This window comes from Scomber japonicus, chromosome 3 (genome assembly GCF_027409825.1).
Source record: "Scomber japonicus isolate fScoJap1 chromosome 3, fScoJap1.pri, whole genome shotgun sequence".
Classification (NCBI taxonomy): domain Eukaryota; kingdom Metazoa; phylum Chordata; class Actinopteri; order Scombriformes; family Scombridae; genus Scomber; species Scomber japonicus.
The window spans coordinates 8,571,938-8,596,647 of NC_070580.1; the positions used below are offsets into that span (position 1 = coordinate 8,571,938).

The following is a 24,710-nucleotide window of genomic DNA, read 5'->3' on the forward strand; positions in this document are numbered from 1 at the left end:
AAACCACATGTACATTTTTAGAACACGTAGTTAAGGCAACACTGTTAGTATTACACTGAAAATTATGTGAATCAAAATGATTTATGTGTGTTGAACGGTGCTGGGGGAATCTTCCTGCTATGTTTTGAAGCCAGAAATTACAGTATGTAACAAGATCCTGTCAGTTATATGAGTTCAATAGAAAATTCAACCATACAGCATGACACTTGATGTAAAAAACATGTGCTAAAGAGCTGATGAAGGAATTAAGTTATAGAATAATGAGGCTCTGCTGCACATAAATACTAAATAATTGTCAAGTATATTATGTTTAATAATTACATTGATAATATTTATGTCATTATTAACAGCCTCATCAAGATATCAGTGGGTATTAGGTGAAACTGTGGATGCTCTTATTGTGTAGTGTTTGGATGTGAGTAATGATATTCATGTTAAATGCAGCATGACAGCTTCTTCATGTCTATTGATTCTCAGCTTATAGATGCATTACTGTCAACAGCTGGACTGCTGTGGCGTCAGAGCATTAGCTACATATTTTTTTAACTCTATTAAGTCACTGTCAAGCTCCAACAAGGATATGGAAAACTAACCCTGGCTTCTATCCATGAACATACACAGATAAGTTTTTGTTGGCTGTTTTTATCCTTTTATAAAAACTGCTGGATGACCAACACCAAATGCTTTTTCACAGTTGACCCTGACCACGATCATCCCATAACTTTAACCACATGGTTACTACGGTAACCACGATGACAAAGATTTCTCAATCCTTAAGGAATCAGTCACTTTAACCAAAATCATGGTCATGCTTTTTGTGCCTAAACCCTACCAATACATGGGCCACACATCCTAAAACATTTTTTCCTCTTTCACAGTGGACTGTAGCAGATTGAAGAATTTCTAATAGGCATAGACAAATGAAGTGGCCCTGCTGCTGTCAATAGGGTGTTCAGATCAGAAAAAAAGCTTGCATGAGTCATTCTGGAGTGCAGGGGACCAAGGATGTAGTCTGGCATTTAATTTGGAGGGCACATTTTTGGGGAGACCTTGTAAGGATTCTTGTTTTCTGTCATTTTCAAATGGTGAAATTTGACACGAAAAAGGTTTAGAGACTAAATGTTCACATATTCTTTGGGCATTGGGGGCATTTGGGCTTTGTGGCAAAGTATTTTCTTATTAAGATTCAGATTTAATAATAAAGGAGTTCTAGAAGTTTGTCATTCCTCCGAGACTCTCTGCAACATAAGCTCCCCACCTTAGTTATCTATGTATGCATGATGATTATTGGCAGTGGCGCCATAACTCTGCTGACCTTCAACTGTCATCTTTCCAAATACCGCCCCCCCCCCCCAAAACCCCTACCCACCCCCCTTCTCCTACCAACCACTCCACAACCAATAAGATACCAAATGACCTTAATTAATGGCATTTCACCTCCTCTATATTTTCCATCAGTCTCTCAGAAAAACCCCTGTGGGCTTCTCCTGTGCCCAGAAACATTAAATATTCATATCTTCATCATTTTAATATTTAAGTCAATCAAAAGGATTGCGCCAGATAAAACTAACAGCAATTATCTATGCAGTGATAGGGAGATTTATTTAGTGTGATGAGTGACAGTTGGTGAAACATGAGGCTGAATGTCTGCCTCTCTTCCTCTTCCTGGTGCTTATTTTTTATTTATTTTTATGTCTACTGTGCTTCTTCTTTCAAGGCTCCCCTGAACTTGAAAGAGAATCGCTGGCAGGGCTTATGAAGAGTTTTGAAAATGAAATAATCCACTTTTAAGAAGAAAAAAAAATTATACATACTCTTTTTTTAATGGGACAATATAATAATTGCAAACTGTAGTGCCGTCCTTTTTTAGATTGCCGTGGATAAAATGGATGATAAAGCCAAAGAGGAAGCTCAAGTTTTTTATTGAGATTTAATCATAATGAATTGCACATGTTTGATTCAGCTAGTACTCAGGAAGTTTGGATAAACACTCTTCCTTCACTGCACCCATATCAACCTCGAGTCAAGGCTATAGAATTTCCACATCTTAAATATCAGAAATCAAAGATACAGCAGGTAATTTAATTGTGTGTACTCCTGTCGAATCTCTCCGGTGGGAGAAAATCTTTTGTCAGTTGACCCCAAAATCGTGGCCCCTCAATCAATTATTCAGTACGATGATGAATTATATTGGTAGTCGGTATTGAATGCTTTTCAGTATTGATGGTGAAAGGTCTTGGATCACTTCCTTCTGCATATATCTCACAAATAAACATGATGGATATAATGAGAAATGTGTATAATATATAATTCTTGAGACCTTGATGTTAATGGAGATCACTTAGCAATACCCTGATACACATTTCTAGATACATTCCAACATAGCAGGTATAATAAGCGGCAACATATTGCTCTGAATCAGCTGGTATGACCCTTTAAGATCTGTGGTGGACTGTATGCTGCTGATGTGTGAAAATTTAAAGCTCACAAAGGATGAGAACATGTTCAAAGTAAAGCCGCGAGATACATTTTTAGGTGTAAATAAGTATGTTTGGAGCTGTTTGTATAGGAGCAATAAATCACATGTACATTTTTAGAACATGTGGTTAAGGCAAAACTAAGTTGTTAAACCAAGAATTATGTGAAACTCAGATCCTGTCATATTAGATAGAAAATTGAAGGCGCTTTGTTTTACGCTGTCCTTGGTGTCGTAATCCAGAGCTCATTCAGTGAAACTAAAAGAAAGATCAGTTTTTGTTAAAAGGAATGTTTTTTAGAATAGCTTTTGTGTTTCTATTCCATTACTGTGTAAAATATGTGTTTTCCTTTAGAAACATGTAGGTTGCAGTATATGATCTACAGCAATGATTAGTCTGTCTCTGAATGTTAATACCAGCAGCTTGAAGTGCTTGTTTACTGTTGGACATTATAATGGTATAACACTCATATACAGTACAGTTTTCTATGTGTGTCTCCATGTCACTGGTACTACCAAGACACTAACATAACTCTTATATATAGTACTGGACTGTGCTTGTATATATTATATATGTTCTGTGTTGAGGAAATCATGCACCAACGCCAGCAGAACATTTAAGACCTTGAAAAGAGCTGTGGAAATAGTCACAAAAACACAAATGATTTCAGATGCTTGCATCATGAAAACAATTAAATTGAAATCAGGTGACGCTGTATTTATAAACCTGCAGGCACTGAAGCACCTGTCCACGTGCCACTGTATACTTCTGGGTAAAGAGGTCCCATTCACACCCCTCAGAAAAGGCTCCGCGTGAGAAACACCGCACGTGAACTCAATTGGATTAAGATGATTATCGATTATTTGATTTTAAGTGTTAACCTCGTGAAAGCATCTTTGGTGATGTTTTATATTAATTGCGTATCACTTTCCCATCCATCCTCTCCTACTGCGTGCTTGCTGCAAAATTCCTGCATCAATTTCCATAAAAAAAACACTAAAAAAACAACAACAACAACAAAAACAACGTTTTCACTGACTGAATCTCAGAAATCAGGCTGCTGGTAATTATGATAAATTAGTTCATTTTCAGAGTGTCCCCTTGAGTCTTTCTTGCTTTCTTTTATTGATTGATCCAAAATATTTCAGCACATTTCCACTTTATCCTTTCTCTCCATGATGCTAAACATCCAAAGATCAAACGTGCACTCACTTAAAGCTGAGGAATGGCAGGTGCCCATAGGCTGGTGGCGCATTACTGTGTGTGTGTGTGTGTGTGTGTGTGTGTGTGTGTGTGTGCGTGCGCTGCGCTGCGATGGGTGTTTTCACGCGTCACCAGTGGGCGCTTCTTCCTGCGCACAAAGAGAGCAGAGCCCGGGGATGCGCACAATGTGAATCTCCGCTCAGAGGCACCGCTGTCCTCTCTCCCTCTCTCTCTCTCTCTCTCTCTCTCTCTCTATCCCCCTCTCTCTGCTTCTTGGCAGCATCTCGTGGAGTGTAATACGAGGAGGTCGAGGAACATCCTCCGGTGTACAGCCACCCCATCATCCTCATCCTGCAAAAAAATCACCGATTGTTGGAATTTACCGAGGCAGAGGCTATACTCCTTGTTAGTCACATCCTCAAAAGATCGAGAGACGCACTTATATAGAAACGGAGCACAATTAAGTGCAGAGCGCAAACACACTACTGGAGCACAGAACAACCTCTTCTTTTTGGCTTGTGAGAGGACAAGAGTTGCTGTGAAGAATGTTCTCCGCTCATTAGAGCCCGAAATAACACATCGGAACCGGTAGTGGAATTACAATCAAAGCAGTTTAATGAAGAGGAAAAAAACTGCATCCTAGGACAAGTAAGTATCCATCACGTCCATCAAGTATCCATCCATCATCCAGCATGCTTCCTCTGCTTTTCTTTTTTTAATACCCAAATAAACTGGATTGCTGCTGAGTTTGCCGCCTTTGCTTTTGCAGATTCATACAACTTAATACGACTCATGGAGCAACATAGTATAACCTCTAAAGCTATAAGCCCCCGGTGAGATGTCTTTATCTCATTCTCTATAATCGGAGGAAGGGGGTAGTGAGACAGTGTGTGCATGCTGATAGTGGTCACACATGCACGATGCTGATGATTGCGTTTCCACTCGAGCCTCAGAAATGGTTTGGAGGGTCCTACTGGGATTTCTACTGATGGGGCTAATTTCCCTCATCTAGGACAAAGTCCATATGGTGCTGCTCTGCTCAGTCACACAGAGAAGCACCATCAGGACTGCACGCCTGGAGAAAAAGCTCTCCCAAGTTGTTAAAGGCATTTTTTTTCTATCTCTGCAGAGTAGAATAGTTCATGTGGATTATTTAAAAACTGGTTTAATGTTACTGAATTGTAATTGTAAGCCATTTAATATCATACTGTTCTGATATTTGTCTAGCATCTTTCCAAAAATCCTCCCAGGATTATGATAGTTGCAGCCTACAGAGGAGCGTTATTAAAAAACATTATCTTAACAGCTGAGATCTGCTCACATTGCTCTGGAAAACCAAATATTTGGCCACCAGTGGTCTGCACACAACTATTCTTTTAATTTTTTATTTTCCCACCCAGACTGCAAAAGGGACAGACCCAGCAGCGAGAGGAAAAACGCTCAGCAATGCTGCATCTTCAAAGTATCCTACTATTCAGCGGGGATTGTAATCGTTCCCCCCTTCTATTCATGTTTATTTATAGATCCTTTGCACATATTTGGGGAATAACAAGCAGTAGCCAAATGAGAGGTGAAATGTGTCTTTGATGCCATGCAGCAAATTATTCTATAATGCAGCAACATTCAGCATGGCAGTGCAGGGATGAGTTTGTAGCACCATTTGCTTTGAAAACCCTTTTGATTGAAGCCGAGTGGCAATTACATTGTACAGCCAGTTTCTTTCCGGAAAGGCTGTGAAATTGATTGAATAGCAGGCGCACGCACGCACACACACACACACACACACACACACACACACACACATACATACATAAAAGAAAGAGAAAAAAAGTAAAGAGCCTGTGTGTGTGTGTGTGTGTGTGTGTGTGTGTGTGTGTGTGTGTGTGTGTGAGTGTCTCCTGCTCCTCATCCTTGACCTCCAGTCATGTGTTTGCGGCTGTATCTAGGATAAGGGACTGGGGCTGTGCCTGGCTTGATGATGGGGTTGAGAAATGGATCGCTGCTTCCCCTCTCTTTTAAGTGCACTTACTCCCTGCCCCTGCGTTAGGCAGCAGCTGAGGGATGCAGCCGTGTTTAACATCGGAGGGAGTCACTTGGGGCGTCCTGCTGTCTTCCAGGGATTCAGTGATTTTTCGCATGAAAATACACAGCTGTATGAGGTCTGAAGAGTGACCCAGCCAGATGTTTAGTTGTACCGTGGTGGACAGATATTTATTTTATTTTTTTAAGCTGGTGAAAAGAGGAGTTTGAAATGAATGGGGTATGGCTATATTTTATGTCTTATGTGTGAAAACAACATGTTGAGTGTGAAGTGCTTTAATGTCCCTGCTCTTTCACTGGAGTGGCACATCTCAAAAGAATATTTCTATCCATGGAGCCGCCTCCTATATTAAACATTCATACTTTACTATAGTCACAGTCCTAATCATGCTGTCTTATTCATATATGCAGTATGACATGTCAGACACAAGTGTGAAGTGGCTACTTTTTTTTAATTTATTTTTTTTTTAGCTTGGCTGTGGCTAGTGGCTCCTTGAAATGAAATAGAAGAAACATCACAAGAGAGAGAATATTCATTCAACCAGTTCTTTCATGAATGTTAATGTAACATCTGTTGTGATTGAGTTGGTGGTGGTAGTGTTGTAGGGAGGGGGGGGGGGGGGTTTAGGAGGAGAAAGACGAGGGGAAGGAGGGTGGGTGTAAATGAATGAAATGGCTTTATATTTGAAACCTTAATGCATAATTTGCCATGGGAAGCATTATTCACTCACCTAAGATAATGCATAGTTATGGCACGATCAATACGGAACAATTACTCCTTTGCTCTTCTTTTCATCAACTATTTTGCTGCAGCCTAAGCCGTGAAATACAGACATTAAGCTCTGCCTTTATTTGTTAATCACTCCACTTATTTCTTTATTTATTTTCCCATCTTCCCTGGCTCTTGTAAAATAGACTCGCGCAGGCCTTCAGTCACTTAGAGTAAATTAGAAGGCATCAGTATACGCTTGATTGTGAATTCTTCATTCATTGGCGAAACCACAGAGCAGCTGTTTGTTCAGATTGAGTCCGTCCCTGGTGGCAGATCCTTGTCTCCCAGGTTCTCATGCTGAGTGATTTGATGGAGATGGCAGCACATTGTCATAAAGACAATATCACAGTGGGAATGGATGCATCATAGTCAATGCATTATGCCACCGGTCTTCAATTTGAAAGGAGACTGAGCTTTTTTGCAATATCTGATATATCTGGTTCCTTCAGCTCAGTGTTGCTTGTGTGCTGCATGTGATCTGAATACAGACTTTGAGTGTGCACACCCCTATGATACAAACTCTCTCCCCTTTCCTCCATCCCTTATTAGATTCTTTCGCAATTATGCTGCCCTCTGGGGGGAAATGGATGCCTTTAACCACCTCTCCTATCAATTATGTGCCAAACAACAGCCCCACTAACCAAGAAGTCATCTCATTTACTCCGGAATACATTTAGCCAATGACTTCCATTAGGTTTAGCTTCTGTGGAGGTGAAAGTGTGATGCCTCATTACATTTGGCAGAGCAATCTTTTGTTCATCATTTCAGTTGAGAGAGCCAAGAAAGAAAATGCCACCTCACCTTTTATCGCCACAAAGCTCAAAAGGAGTTACTTTTACTTTTATCAGTGTCCAGTGCGTGTTTCTTTTTTGGATTTACCCAAGCTTCAGCTAATGAACAGTACTGCAGGATCTGACACCGATGCAGGTTTTGAAGGTCAAAAGTGCCACCCCCCTTTAAGACAACTCTTCATTGTGTTCCCTTGAATTATAACTTAAAACTGCGATTCAGCTGAGGCACACCCTTTTTAAACAATAACTGGAAAACTGGTATATATCAGACCATTTTAATGAAGCATTAATTAAGCAACAAATCAATTATGTGAAGAAAAAAATGTTCAAAAAATGAAAATGTCAGTGCAGGTTTTTACAGACTGCAGAATAAAGCTGTGCTCAAAGGAAAGCATCCCTTATATCAGTAGAGACACTAGCATGAGCTGTGTAACATCCAACTTGCAGAGAGTCTTTCTGAGGAGATTTTCCTCTCAGGATCTTGGAAGCTTCTCGGACTGATGGCTCGGGATGACGAGGTTGGATCCTCCAGAAAGCGGATGGTAGTTAATACTGCACTCAAACTGAAAAATGCAGCACACATTTTTTTTTCTTCTTCTTTCCCTCCAGTAGAATCTCAAACCGTGTAATCCAATGTGATGGGTTTTTAGAGTGGCAAAACGCCCCCTAAATTTTGAAAGACACCAGGAAATCCACTCTGAATCTCGCTGTGCCTGCAATTACACCAGATGAAGAACAATTACTGGCATCGGGACAGTTGAGCTAAGCCAACACTGGCCATTAAGTTATGATCAGGCAAATGGGATGATTTATCCCCCCCATGTAGACTCTCTACTGTGTGGCTGCTCAGTACCAATGATGCTGCCTCTTATTCTCCCCCATAAGATTATGTATCCATGCTTTTCATGTCAGACCACAGCCACAATCCTACAGTTACAAGTTGGTGAAACAAGTAAGTGGTGGTATTTAGGTCTGTTTCAAGTATTCCAAAGATAGCCCTGGGTTAATCTGCACAACAGGGGTAGTGTGTTGTAAGGATGAGGGGTTGGGTTGAATTCTTAATCCTGAGAGGCGTATCAGTTTCCACTTACTGTGATGTAGGTCAGAGCTTGAGCAAAGCCCCTCCTGTGCCACTACAATTACAGTCTTAAAGCTTTCGGTTCTACCTCCATATGAGAGAAGTTTTAAAGGCTATTTGGGTCATTGATTACCGGTTGGATGGGTTATCTGAAAGAATCCATTATCTCAAAACGCTCCACTTCATTACACCGATTGCAAACAGCCCAGTTCTTTGATTTGCAACATTGCCAACAATGGCAGAATACTTAAAGGAGTGGCCCAGAAATTTGAGTATCACGCTTCCACAAAGTTGGAGAAGTCACATCAGACATGAGCAGAAATAAATAATGCTTCAAATAGATGCAGCAGAGGCTGAGTTATTCTGACTTTGAGACCTTTGTATGAGTCAGACTCCATAATCAATAGATCTTGGTTGGGGAATTTATTCAAAAATTATAATTTAATGACCTCGTTCACACTTTTTAAATTCTTTGACAACTTGTTACATTATATTTAGAAGTCATGTAGTGATACATTTCTTTCTAAAGCCTAGTTCATTCAGCAACTCTGTGCCTGTCAACAACTGCCAACAACTCCAAAGCTACTATAGCCTTATGTAAACATGTGAATGCAACTCATGTAACTCCACTGATGTTCCATTCATTTGTGGTTTCTCTGCTGCTTCACCGGAGTGACAAGCTAATCATACTCTAAGGCAGGCGCACTTAACAAAGTCAGCAAGCACCCTAATTTCATGATGTCTCTGTTTGATTTAGATGTTACAATGCTACCTCATGCTCCTTCTCAGATGGTTCAGCATCAATATTATCCATTGGACACAGCTCTCTAGTTTCTTCTTAGCAATTTGAACAATAGCAATGTATGTAAAACATTAATTACTTTTAGAGTTTGAGTTAAGTTTGAACTTGAAGGTTTTAATTAAGATTATTATATATATATATTTATTTGATTTCACATTTAATGACCAACAGCTAGATTGCTCACGCCCACAAGTCCTGTCCTGACAGTGAAGCTGTGTGTGAAACCTGCTCCATCTGTGAACCTACATGCTTAAAATATCTCCTCTTTTCATAAGTCTCCACTGTCTTACTTGCATCATGTTGAAGTCACTAACGCTCACCCACAGACTCGTTCACTGACACGACATCCACCTACCTGAACTCCCTCAGACAGGGTCATGAGCCTTCTCATTCACTACCATCTGCAAATGAACGATTAGTAGTCTTATCTTCTCTACGAGGAGGGAAATCTCAATCCAATCTCTTCTCCTGTGTGCTCCCTTGCTTGTGCAATGAGTAATCTAACTCAATTCTGTCAGCAGAATCTGTTTTTGTCTTCAGAAATTGCTTGAAGACCTACCTCTTCTCAGATTACCTTCACTCCTAATATGCCTTCTCTCTTTTTCTCTGTATCTTTCTCTATACAGCTCCTTCTTTCTCTAAAGAAAAGGTAATTTGCTATACATTCATGTGTTACTAAATGTTGTGTTACTTATCCCTACTGTTGTCCATGGGTCAGTTTTGGCCTGGGAGGACAACATGTGTTAAGTCAAAAAAGAGGTATATAAGAGGTTTCATTTAAATGAGGCCTATTGACCATAATTTCCAAAAATATGTGTAGATCTTGTGGTAATAAATCTGAAGTTGGCTGAAAAGGTCTAAGACAGTATTGGGTGATAATTTAGACCTTATTTATACAAATTTTGACCCAGGAGGACAAAAGTTGCACAATTGACAGGAAGACATGAGGAGGGTTATTCTCAAAGGCCTCACCTTGATCCAGTGTTGCTTGGATTATACCTAATTTGTACTCTATGTCGGACAAAAATGTTGGACAATACAATTAGCCAAATGAAGAGATTTAAAGTAAAGAATCACCAGAATTTACACATTTTGGGTCAGCATAGGGGTTACCTTTACCCAGAACCCATGGACACCCATGGATACCCATGGAAACCCATGATAATAGATTGCTTTGACTTATAGTATAGTATGTGTGCTATTTTATGTAATATTGTTGTGTAAAGTACCCAAACTAAAATATGGCATGGGTCCAAACTGTTATAACTGAGCCGCATGTGTCAAATTGGTGGATTGCCTCTTTAAATGGATAGACAATAGTATTTTTCATTTATATTGCTGACGCCAATAGATGAAAATGGCGTTTACCATATTTATTGTTTCATTATGTGACCGTCTCATGTGTGCTGTTGATCTAAAGGAATATGATGCATGTGTACCAAAATGAAAACAGTCATTTTACTTACATTCAATCAACCACCAAAAACCCTTTGTTGAAGTATGTGGAGTGCTGTAATACACAGTCTGCCAGTTCCTATTAATAGTCAAATAGGGAGAGAGAAGTATCTTTTGAGGTCAATCATTTCCTTCCTCACTCCTTTTTTTATTAAAGCGGCAGAATTGAGCTTGTTAGGCGGGATGAGAAACACACGCACGCTAGAAGAAAACATACCCATTTAGCAGCTGCTGCTTCTTCTTCTGTGCCACCTGGTTGTATCCTCAGGTTTTTGTCAGCTGTTTTCTGCCATTCCTCTTCTCACTTCCTCAACATTCACTTCACGTAACTCCCAAATAATAAGAACCAATTATGTAACTTAGCAGTGCTATAATCGTGTTTTTTGCTGTTGAATGCTTGTCGTATTTGGATCAAAATGTCATATTTTAATCACATCCATAATTACTTTCCCCTCAGATTAAAATTCTTGTATTCAAGGGGGAGCATTCCATTCACAAGCAATTGGATGAGAGTCTTATTAGCCCTCGGCAACTAAAGATGATGTTACCATGGAAACAAATTGTTCTGCTATCAATCACTGGATGCCTTGCAGGTAAGATATTTAAACACGTATTATATTTGAGACTCGTAGCTCTTGTTGTCATGGTTTATGTCATGACAACGTCTCTGCTAATAAATGGGTATTTTTACAATGCATATTCATTACTGGAGGATATTAGTGATCTTGTTTTTCTATGTTGCTCCACAATGCCACAGACAAAGTGCATGTCTCTTATTAAAAATAACATCTCATTGTTAGTAAGCAGTGTTTCTATGCAATATGTAGTTTTATCCATTAGCGAGGAAAGAGACAGAATCAGAACAGTTGTAAATAACCTCTGAAACCTCTTCTTCTCCAACCAAAAAAGGTTACACTGATTAAGCTTGCAGTTATTACATGTACAGCATTCCAGTATGATGTCCTTCACCACTCCCTAGAGCAGTGTCCTGCTGTACATTTACAGTACACTGTCAGGGACAACTGGGAGTCCAATCCCATTCCTGTTTATGGCCTGTCCAGATCATTATCGGGATCCATGCAATGAATCCAGCCCCGCATTTTAGCACAATCTACTAACCGGCGTGCCTCACTCTGCCCTTGTGGCCACCTGGGATTCGAGCAGCAGAGACACAGACACTCCAGCAGAATGTCAACCCTTGTTCAAATGACATTGTAAATCCCAATGAATGTTATTCAAATTGGCTCATGGGTAATTCACACCCGACACTCGAGGGAGCGAGATCCGAGCAGTCTCACCTTCCTAGCGTATGGCACGTGTTTTTATTTTATTTTAAGCAAGGCTACTGTTACTACCCATAGGTGCTAGTTCTTATTCAGTGTTGTGATCGTACACTTGAAAACCCCTCGAAAATCACTGCAGCTGATAACAATCATTATGACATCTGAAGTGTCATATTGTCTGGCTCTGTATCCCGGGACAATGTGTCGGCCTTACAAAATACACTGGCAACCTTAGATGTAAGCCTGCGTGGCATTTTATTCAAATTCACATTAGGGAGAGGCTGTTGAATTAAATGAAGGCTGTGGTGAATTAATTTGATGTCCGAGCCATGATGGTGAGGCCGGTTGTTTGATCATTTATTAATTCTGCAATAATCTTTTCTGATAGTGTCAGAGTTCACCCAAATTTAACAATAATTTAGCTGTAAGTTGGTTTGAAGCTAATTGTAACATCTCCATACTTCTGAATAAACCACCAAGAGTTGCTGTGATTCATCGCTATATTTGGTTTCTCAATCTTATCCCACAGTGTGTTGATTGCTTGACGTAATATGACTGGTTAAAACCACGTGTGGAACTGTTAGCCACATGCTGCAATCTGTTAGCAGTAGATATTAATTAGGTCTACTCTGGCCCGTCTGCTGACTCTGCTTTCATTTACACCAGATTGTGTTCCACATCTTTTCCTTTTAAGCTGCTGGCAAATGAGTGCATCCTTATGGCCCCAATTAACCGGTGCATGTGGAGTATGACATAGAGGATCTAAAAAAAAAAAAAGATAACACTGCTTTATTTGTTGGATCTGTCCCTAACAAAGAATCATTCATTACTGAGGAAACATGTAAAAAATGACTTTCTACTTCAGTAGTCAACTAATTATAGACTTCAGCCCTCAAATTTAGTCCTCAATTTTCATTAACTATCACTTTGATACAGTTTCTGGCAACTTGATATGTTTAGCTGTATCACGCGGCACGGGTCAATGATTTTTTTTTGTGTCCAATGTCATTTTGTCAAATGTAAAGGGGTTAAAATTTGAAAATGAACATATGAATAACTTGCACACATTATTTTTTTGTGGACCCAGCATCAAATTTCTGCTCTTAATCCATTTTGAGAGAATATATTAGAGGATTATGGAAAAAATGTCTAAGTGGTGTAACCATAAAAAAAAGTAATTAAACTTGCTAAATTCTCAATAAAACAGCATATCAACTAGTTTGGCATGATCTTACATTATAACTTTTTATATTAAATAAAGGTAATGGAATACTATTGTTCTAAATATTACATTTAATCTGGAGAATAATGGAGATCAAGAACCATTTACATTTTTTTTTAAATTAAGTAATTATTTGTATAAGATTTAAATACACTGTAGGTGGATGAAATATTTGATATATATCATTCTTTTGTGGTTACACCATTTGACATTTTCAGTCTTACTAATGGTAAAACATGGTGCACATGTCATTTCAAATGACATAAATCCAACAAAAATACAAAATGTACATTTTAACAAACCTGATGCTGCTTTTAAAACTATTTTTTACAATATTTTTTAAATTGCTCATCTTGCCAACCCTCATTTGTCATGGACCCATATGTGAGCTCTGTGAAATTGCATAAAACTATTGCGAAACTCCTGAGACACTTAATATTTACACAGTAATCAAAGCATTATATGACATGTTTGCAGTAATATTATACAGTTGCATTCTTACATACATACATATATTGAAGCAGGGGATTAATCACCTCTTGCACGCTAGCAGCAATATAATGATTTATCATAATGATGAAGGGAGAGAGAGAATAATCCTAGCACCATGAAAAACAAGCGCTGTATGCAAAACAGGAGTATATACACACACAGCACATGTCAGTGTTGTTGTTTTTTTACCTTTATTATTTCAGGTGTCTGGCTCATCTGAAAAATGCAGGAGCATACAGTTAAACAGATACCAAATATGTCTTCATTAGCAGTTAAAGTCACAGATAAGTGGGATTTACTTTACTCACAGCGAGATAAACAAATACTGTACACATCACATCATGGGAATAGTCCTAAAGTATTTCGTAGCTTGTCGTTGTAAATAAAAACACTGCTCAGAGAATTGGAGTTGCACATACAGTATAGTATATAAAAAAAAACTATAAATGTGAGAGAGTGGTTGTATTTCAGCAAGATTAACTATTCCTCCTCCCACTGCCTATGATTTTACTGAATTCTTCCAGTGTTTTCTCTTAAGGTCAAACAGACAATTTTCTGGCTTGTACTACGACAGACTTTTCCCCCCTCTCCCCAGCCTGTATAGAGGATGTCATATTTCAAGGGCCAAGATGGAGGACAGAGCCAAGTGACCTCATTTTACCGATCAACTCCCCAGACCAGCAGGCTACCATCACGTGCGAGGCAGAAGGCAGCACTCCTCCACAGTACAGGTAAATTACCACATCAAACGTTACATCCCCCACGAGCCTCGGTTACAGTAGCCGTCTACCTGCTCCACGCTCTGCATTTGCATCACACGGTGAAAAATCCATCGCTGCTTAATTGCTTGTGAATCTTCATCGCTGCTTCCACGGAAATCAAAGATGGCACTGATAGTGTTGATTGCTATTGATTTGTTCAAGAACAACGTTTTCTGGACCTGAACGCTTGAGAGAGAGAAAGAAAGATTACGCTACCATCCAACAAAAAGACAGGCTTCAAAAGAGCGACTGCTTAATTGAGCATCCATTTCTAATTGAAAAAAGCTTATCTATTTTCAGCCTGAGCTGTGATGTAGAGTTAGAGTCAAGGGGCTGCTACTGTGGTTGATGAATATGCCAACTCCTCCGATATGAGTGAGGTTAACTTTATTAATGATAAGATTTAAGCCACTGTACTGCTAAAGCTGATGATTTATAATGTGGTGCATGGCTTAAGAAATCATTAGGAGAGAAAAGGAGATTCCAGCGGCTCATTTGCACCGCAGATCCTTTGATATCTCCCTGGCTATTCCCTGGCGGTGGAGGGGAGCCTGCTTGAAAATGGCAGCTGGCGGTGTGTTTTCTGTGGTAGATTGTGTTTCGGAGCTTGGTCAGCACCATGTAGATGCAGAGCAAACAGGAGAGAGAGGAGCAATAACCTTGTGAGTGACATTCTGTTAAACGCTTACATTTCCTATAATGCGTCTGTGCTGAAAACATGGTCCAGGCACAGCAGCGGTAAGGTGGGGAGGAGGAGGAGGGGTATCATGATTACTTGTTGTGCAACCGGAGATATCCCAAGGATGAAGTGGAAAGCATCACTTGCATTATTTCAGTGCAACTTAAGGCGTTCTGACATTCACTTGTGTTGCTCTGGAGGTTCTCTCATCCGGGTTCAATCGCTGGTGATTTCAGTATCATGTGCAGCTTTCCCTCCAGCTGAGAAAGCTGAGGTCTGATGTAACATTACAGGAGCTGTTACACTATGCACAGATTATTGTCATCATAAAGCTGCATTAGCCAATGTTTTATATGAAGAGTAGATCAGATGACGGTGTGTAATGTGGAAGGACTCTCTCATAGTGAACACAGAGAGAACTGCCATCGATAAAACTCTTCCATCCCATTGCTTTTGGTTTTACAACCTGCAACTTTAATTCCTTTAATGCTTTAGTTGAGTCTAACCACTCAGCACCAAATAGCACACAGGCATTAGTGACTAGCAGTTAAACATATAGCATTTAGACTCTTTAACAGCCATAGCATGTAGCAAATTTACATATTCCTGTCACAACCAAAACACAGCTAAAAGGAGTATTTGGCTCATTTTAACCTGAAGTAAACAGGTCTCCTAATTTATTCTGATCTTGCACAGTGTCTGCTGGATGCATAAATAAGCAATAGTTTTCTGGCGAATTAGCCGTGTTACTTAATGCAGCTTTAAGTTCTTTGATTTTAAAATCAAAGGCCTGCAGTACACAGTGTAGTTGTTCATTATAACCTTAAATATTTAAATGAAACCACACTACAAATTATGTACATCTTCTCATTGTCTTCTGGATAGTCATCAAAGTGGTTTTTATTATTCTTGTATTCAGAGCTGAAAAGATAAGTTCTTTAATCAAATAGACGATTGTAAGAAATGTTATCTGTAACTATACGTGATTAATTGATTCAGTTTAATTTCTTTTTACATTTGAAAAGAAAAACAATGTAACAACATCAGCTTACCTGTTAGGAAACTGTGATCATCATGTTTCTGACTTTTCATATGAGAAACAAACAGTCAGACACCCAATAACAGTGACATTAATTGACATTCAAATTAATTACAGCTCTTACTCTTTCTGTCGCTAGGATTTTAAATTAAATCCCTCATACCTCAACCTGCATCTGTCGTGAGTCTTCTGAGTGTTTTCTCAGAGTCGTACCTGGATTTCACACATTTTTTCATGATTTGGAGGAGACTCGGCTGCTGTTTGTAGGACAAAAACAACACATATTTCACACTGCTGATATTCATCTAGGTCAGCAGTTCCATTGCTCAGAGTCAGTGCCCTCAATTATGAATAAAAAAATCTGAAACCAGGTTTAGAAGGAAGAATTGGTGTTTGAGTGAGCAATCTCTCACCATCGTGGATTGACATTTCTGGAAATGCTTTTAAAGACACAAGACTCCTGCCCTTAATTTTACTTTGAGGTAGGAGTTATTTTTCTGAGCTTTATTTGGGTTGCATCAGTTTTTCTGACACTGATTGTCCTTGACTTGTTTCCCTTCGGGCAAGGACAGAACTGTTTTGTCCTGATGATAAAATAGAAAGCATACATTCTTGGCAATTTATTTCACTAACACTGAAATTAGAACCTCAAAATGTCCTGAGCTGACTGAAAAAAACATGCCTTGAGGAAGTGGTCATGCTGTGACTTTCACCAGAGCCTGAAAAACTATGTATGGGCCTAGACCCTGCAAATGGAGAGTATTTGTATAATTAGATATGCCAAGAAAGAGGGTATTACATTTAGAGCTCCACACTTAATTGCCTCAGTTACTGCAGCTATTAAGAAAAATTCATCCATTTGGTTTAATATCCATACAGAAAATTGGGCCAGGCAATATTGAATTTGTCAGAGCAGTTGATGTTAACCCTTCCAGCGAACCACACACATGCCTACTGCATCTACTGTAGCAAGGCAGTTCAATCAGAATGAGCTGTTTCAGCTTTCCTGTATACTCTATGGTTATGGATGTACCACCTTAAAATCCACCTTAAAACAGTTACTGCTGTTAAAATATGAGTTTAGTCATGTATGATCTGGATCTAATTTATTTTCAGAAGGGCCATATCTTATGTGTATTGCATAGTTTGTAGTAATACAAGATATGACTAAGTATAGTATAGTGTCGCATAGTGTAGTATTGTATCGTATCACATCATATTTTATTGTATTATATCGAATAGAATAGAATGGAATTGTATTGTATCTTATTGTATCATATAGAATAGAATTGTATCGCATCGAATAGAATGGAATCATATCGTATTGTATCTTATTGTATCCCATAGAATAGTATCATATCTTATTATATTATATTGTATAGAATAGAACGGAATTGTATCGTATCATATAGAATAGAATAGAATAGAATAGAATAGAATCACATTGTGTCATATCACATCAATTCACATCTTACATTGTATCATATAGAATACAATAGAATAGAATGGAATGGAATCGTACTGCATCATATCGGCACCTGTGTCATAATATAGGTGCCCAGTCCACATGGACTTAATTTTGTTGTTTAGACAACACGTTTGTAGTGTAGAGTACCATACAGTGCAACACACCATCTTTCAATTTGTGCTGCACATCATGAATATTAATGTTCTATACTGTACCTGTTTTGAGAAGTAGTCCAAGAATGGCCAGGAGTCAAAAAGTCATATTTTTCAAAAGGCTCAGTGAATTCCTGCAGTACAGCACTGTAGTTTCTAATAAAGATTATCTAGACTGAAGGAAATAGTGCATTTGTTGGGGACTATTTTTAGTCACAGACACATCTGATGCTCAATAGTGACTATTTACAGCAGGGTGCAGACTCAAAATAAACTACACTGTATGTTCACGGTTATGTAGGAACATGTCACTCAGTGCAACAGTGTTGATCATACAAAGGTTTTTTTGTAATGGAGCTCTAGGGAACAAAGGGATAAGATATATTAGGCTTTGGATACACAGACAGTGCTTGTTATAAAGATTAATTCCTCATTGATTTTTGTAGGATTTTTGTAGGATGCTTTGCAATAAGAAAAACAGAATATCAGCCTTATCCTTTAATTGGAGCAAATCATTACTGGTAACTCAGTGTTGGACTGTCAATCAAAGAACAAAATGCTTTACTGGCTTTACAGACTCATCAGTTTGCACTGATGCTCAGCAAGCATGGAAAAATCAATCATTGAATAAGACTCAGCAGACCAGAATGCAAGCAAGCTAGCATTATAGAACATCCAGTAAACCACTTACTGAAGACATAGATTCAGAAGAGTGAAAACAATATAAATTAAAAATAAAAGCTTCCTTAATTATTATTATTGTATCATAAGCTGTAGGGAGTTTAGTCGGCTTTCCTGGACACTGTGATGCTCCTCTCCACCTTTTAGCTCGCCCACACTGACACGGCAAATATACGAACGGGAAGCCTGACAGTTCTCCGGTTGACAAATAGTCCGGTGTAGTGCCAGAGCACACTCCAGGGCTCAGAGCTGTGCTTTATGAATACACCTGTCAATGTGTTTACTATGAATCTGCTGTAACACAGGATCAAGGGCACAGTAGTGATTGGAAAGGGGAATAAAAAAGTACTCCGGCTGGTGTGTCCTATCATGTAATGTGACTTTGGGCAGATGTATGACTCTACCTTTGTTTAGGGGTCAGCACAGGGTAAGAGAGACATAAATAGAACTGAGAGGATGATTCTAAGATATTGTTTTTTGTGTTGTGAGTTCAGTGGCAACATAGAAGAAGATAACAGCACAGAATCTAGAAATTGTTACAGATCAAATTTGACAAGTGACAAGAAAAGTGACCCATTTGGAAGGTCACTTATCTTGTTAGTCTCCTGGGTTTATGAGATCCCTTTAAAAAAAATCAACTAGATAAACTCAGGGCTGCTGTCTTAAATAAAAACTATATTTATCTTTTTTTCACTCATGGTTGCATGTATTCACTTTATTTTACTTTAATTGAAATAAAAACATCATATCCGGACTATAAATTGTAATAATAAAAGGCCTAATGGCAAATATTTGTGACTCAATGTATACATTGTGTGCACATGTTCTGTATATCTAGTAATGTTTCAGTAATTCCATAAGATTTTATAAGCTGACACACACAGATACACAAAACCACACACACACACACAGGCACAAAAACACTTACAATGATACAGGGCAGTTTTAGGAATATTTATTGTGCTACATTTAGCTTGAAAGTCAAATGAACATCAATCTGTTAAAAAGCAGGAGCACTAACCTACTAAACATAATTGTAGAGAGTACCCTGGTCAGCAGTTGAATCTCCATTACCAGCTCTAATCTCTGCACATGCATGTGCGTGTGTACGTGTGTGGATGTGTGTGTGCACAAGAAGGGTATGTGGTCTGTGTGGTCACTGTCGTCTCTGTGGGTGTCTGGCCTCAAGGAAAGCCAGGTGAACCAGTGCTGCAGTACAATCCCCAGTCTATTTGATGAGGGGAACTCATGCAAAATTGATGTGAACCTCAAGGTCAGGGAGAGTTCATTCAGAGCATGCTCAGATCAGCCTGCGCCTGCAGCAGCAGCAGCAGCAGCACACCGCAGCTAATGGGACTGTTCTCCTGGACTTACTGTAAGCTCCTCTCTGTCTGGTGCGGTGTTAGATTCAATGTGTCAGTTTGGGTTGCGCTGCCATCGAGACCTTTTGATCTGGCTGCTACACCTCGCTGTCTGTGAAGGAATTGTTAAATAGACAGAGGATGAATATTTCTCACAAATATTGGTAGAATGGCTGGAAACTAGTTATTGACTCTTGTTGTAGATACTTTGATTGAATTTCCCTCATCAAAAACAATAAGGTATTACCCTTAAATACAAAACTACACAAATATCTGCTTGGTGCTTTTTTTATTTTTTATTTGAAGGATTTTTTAAGGCCTGGTGAGGGGAATGTATTTGATATTTCACAAGAAAAAAGCAAACATTTGAGAATCTTTAATCATCTTGTGACCACTGAGGTGTCTGGGTTTGGAAGAACTGGAGTGTAGAGTAATGCACACAAAAAAATCAGTATGTTGATAGAAGAAGAACTCAATCTTTTATTCTTCGTCCACTAGATAATGAGTTCACCATTCATGTTGTCTGAATGTCTAGTGGGAAGTAATTATATCATATAGTAGGCTCAAATGATCCCACCATGTACAATTGATGGTCACCACCCAAGCTTCATCAGCACCACTTTCCCATAAAGCTCCTTATGACTGCTGTTTATCCTCCATCAGCTTGACTCTTTATCTGTCTTTTTAGTTCTTTAATTCATCATGAAGACGCCTTTAAATTTATTATAAATGATTAAACATTAACTTATTAACATTTATGACTGCAGACTTGGACTGCAATAAGAACCCTCTATTAAAAGCTTATTAAGATTAGAAAGTGAGAAACAAATAACCTGTTGAAATATTTAAAACCACAGACTTGATTGTATATTACATGTATACCCATTTATTAACTAATATTAATGGCATATAAATGATCCATAAATATATTAGTATAAAGACTGAATAATGACTAGTGTGTGTCAAATAGTTTTTTGATTTTGCCTTCTGACACACAATATAGTTCTCTGCACCACAGAAGTCCCTAGTGGGTAGTGAATAGTTAATAGTGAATGATTTCTACTACAGCTACAGTATAATCCCTTAGATTCATGGTTGTGGTTTTGCAAACAGACTGAAAATGAGACAGATATTTATCCCTTTTTTCCCCAAATTCAATAACGATGCTGTGTGTTGTCACTGCTGAGAAAATGTTATAACCAGTAGATGTGTCAAATTTAAACATATGCATAAAATTCAAATAGTAAACCAAACAGCAAAATAGCAGGTTACATTTCTCGCCAGTGGTGTTAGATTGATTTTTTTCCTTCCTGATTACAGACCACATGTTAAGATGATGTGTACAGTTTCTGCTGCTGATGTTGTTTTCACATGTTCTAAATGAGATGTTTCACGTTTTTTCCCACTTACTTCACACTGCTACCATGTGAGAAGTAGCCAATTGCAGGTTTATTCTTATGTTAAGTAGTCCGTAATGACAAAGACTGAAAAGGCATGTTTTTCACAAGAAGAATTATATATATTAAAAAATGGCACGAGGCAAAATGACACTACCCCATTAGCTCCTGTTTATGTTTCCTTCTCTGGGTTCATGTGACAGAGGTGAACACTAGCTTTCCCGTGACAGGTGCCTTCGATATTAAACTCACCATCCTGTCTGAGGTGTCTCTACTGCAATAGTAGGAAGGTGGCTTACTGATTGTGTCAATGGTGCAGAGACACCATCACGCCTGGCCAGCTGTCTGCTCCAGGGTTGTGTGATCTGTCCAGGCTACCCACCTTCCTCTCCCATTAAGTTCAATCATGCTGGTTGGCTGCAAGTATAACTAGTTTTCCATCCCTTTCCATTTAACCTCCTCCCCTCTCGCACATACAATAATCCTCCCTTCGGCACAAACAGACAGGAGGAGGACAACAGAGAATTCAAATCAATATGTACAAGAAACAGTGTAATAGTAAAATGTGCCTTTTGTTTTAAATACTTACACAGTATGCATTCTTAGGAATATGAGCTTTGTTATGACAAGTATTGGACATTTAAAAGTAATATTGTGGTTGGAACAGTGACAAAATCAGTCAGATTAAGTGACTGGCATAGACTGTTAGATGAATAATGCAGGCGACCAGATGAAAGACAGCTTTGTCTTTTGTAGTCTGTCAGGCAGGAAACTGGGGAGAGCCACAACTGGCTTTAAGACTGCGTGAAGCATCATTCTAACAGCCTGTTAGTTTGCCTGGGAGAAAAGAAATATTATTGATTTTCTTCACCTGCTTATCATTGGAATTGTCATTTTGTAGTCCTCTCTCTAAGGCAGGCTTACACACGGAATTCCGACAAAGCTTTGTCTCTCAAACTCTATAAGAAAAAGTTAGAGTAATCTATTTTGCTGCTAATGCTCTGAGATAAAGTCCTGTTACCCTCTCTCCTCCTATAGGTATCACTCAGTTCACATCTTCTTCAAATATGTCACCTTCAGGCTAGATTTCAGTAAATCACATCACATATAAAGTAGTTTCATTTTTCAGCATAAACATTATTCAGTGTTCTGTCTGTGTTGGAAGCTGTGATTAATAGTTGTCACTTCCTGAACTGAGCTCGCATGACAGAGTATTTTGTGACCTTTCTTTGAAGGAAATGGTGTGTAGACAATGCAATATGAAAGTGTCAGAAAGCAATAAGTCAAAAACACAAAACCACAAACATAAACTAATTAGAAAGCACTCAGACAGTGCATAACTCTGCCAAGGCGATGCAATTCTTTCCTTTTCTTTTAACAGTACACTATGTTTAGACATTTTTAATCTGCATTAGGAATCAAATCAACATCAAAGTTCATCCGGAAGAGATGTGTAGTTGTGAAATTCATTTTTCATTCACGTAGTGATTGATGAACACACAGAAAGAAGACGAAGAGTCTAGAGCCATGCCAGCAGCTCTGTGAGGGTTTATGACATTTATTTATTTAGGGCTGTGAGCTAAATGACAATGCTAACATGCTAATGTTTGCCATGTTCACCATCTTTGTTTAGTGTGCTAACATTTGGTAATTAGCATAGAACACAAAGTACAGCTGATGCTGATGGAAATTAGTTTTGGTTGCAAACTGAAGTTTTGGACCAATTTAAATTCAGACATGATGGTGCTAGATGAAATGATCAGTGTTACAATTCATCCTGACGAGAACAAGAGGAAAAGAAGGGATCACTGCAGTCATTAGGATTCATCCTCTAGTGATCATGTAGTATGTCTGCACAAAATTGAATCCAGACAATAGTTATTTTATACAGAGATATTTCTGTCTTGACAAATGTGGTAAACAGATAGACCATCCACTGAACCATGCTGCTACAATAGCATAGTTAAAAATAGCAAACATCCTCAAAATGCTCAATCTACTGTAACTATAAAACATCATTTCCTTGATATCTATCTGGCCTATGTTTACCCTACATGTAATGACGTCTGTGAACAAGTTATTTAGATATCCTGCCAACATTTCCACCAAATATCAATAAAATGTGTTAAAAATGTGTAAAAAACTGTTTTTTGAAATATTCTTCTAACTTACAAAGAGGATCAAAAGCATAACCTCTTTGATGATGGTAAAACTGTGATGAAATAGAAATCCACCTCAGTATGCAAGAAGGAAAATCAATACTCGCCACTGCAGATTTCCTCAGTTTTGGAATTTTGCCCAAATTAAAAGACAAACAAAATACTTAAAAATGAAGTGATGAAAAGTGGGAGCTACAGCTGTAAAGAAAACGCACAGCAGTCACCTTTCTCTGTTAATGTTACAGAACCCTGCTCTTATTATGCACCTTTTATCTTCTCTGCATGACGTGGGCGGACCGATCCAATCGATCCTCGTGATAAATACTGTGAGCGTGCATCTCCAGGGGCTCAGCTACTGATTGTGTTTGCGTTTTTCCAGATGGTCACTAAACGGAACACTCATTGATCTGGGGAATGACTACCGGCGTCACATGTCTGGGGGCAACCTGATCATTAGCAACCTGGACAAGGACCAAGACATCGGGATGTACCAGTGCACGGCTTATACCACGTGGGGGTCCATCCTCAGCCGCAGAGCCAGCCTCCAATTTGCATGTAAGTGATCCTACAGTTGGTATCATGCTTTTGGCACAGCTATGACATTCTGGCATCTCTTTGTATCTGCTGTGTATGGGCCTGACATGCATGTAATATGGTTGTGGCCCAGGCTTTCTTTCTTTCTTTTCTTCATTTGCTATTCCGATTTCTCATTTAGATTGCCTTGGAATAGATTTTTGAGAGGGGAAATGGTAATCGAATGAAATGTCAGTTGCAACAAACACAGTGGGTGAGGCAGCTTCTGACTGCCTCTGAACTCCATTGATTCTCATTAGTGGTTCCAGCTCTGACAGCATCTATGCTCAGTCCAAATTGACTCATATTTTGCCAAGTGATACGCCATCTCTTGTGATTCAGACTTTAAAAGAAACGAACACAAATAAAGCTTAAGAAGTGTTTGTATCTTTATAATCATCATCCACTCTTTTATTTATAATATACGGCAGGTTTTGAGTGGATGAGACAGTTGACAGGCTGCTTTTCTGCCAGTCTGCTGCCTAAAAACACAAAAGGGGGGTTGAAAAAAGATACTGTGGAGTGGGGTCCTACCTTCCAGACAGGAACTCTAGAGGTACCGCTTCTCTCTTGATCAAGCCTGCTGACTATTGATCATGTCCCAAGGATAGAGAGCCTCTCACTTCCTCTCAGGAGATGGACTGCCATTATCCCTATCCTGGTAATGAATCTCACTTGTGGGGACCGGGTGAAGAGCAGAGCTGCTTGACATTTATTGTCTTGCCTAATGCACAGTGAGGGAGGTCTTAGAGATCAGCATGGCTGATACTCCGTTTTTCCTTGTAATGAGGCCACTGCCCTGAGATAGAAATGCTATGCCTTCTT

General features: G+C 38.9%; 1 protein-coding gene across 1 annotated transcript in view; it reads left to right on the forward strand.

Annotated features, from left to right (window-relative positions):
- Positions 1-11,156: 11,156 nt before the first annotated feature.
- The window catches only part of cntn3b (contactin 3b), a 46,586-nt gene continuing 33,032 nt past the window's right edge, over positions 11,157-24,710 (forward strand). Inside the window, exons 1-3 of the mRNA XM_053315321.1 lie at positions 11,157-11,211; positions 14,211-14,346; positions 23,692-23,867. Of these exons, the coding sequence (XP_053171296.1) occupies positions 11,157-11,211; positions 14,211-14,346; positions 23,692-23,867 (367 nt within the window). The remainder of the gene's footprint in view (positions 11,212-14,210; positions 14,347-23,691; positions 23,868-24,710) is intronic.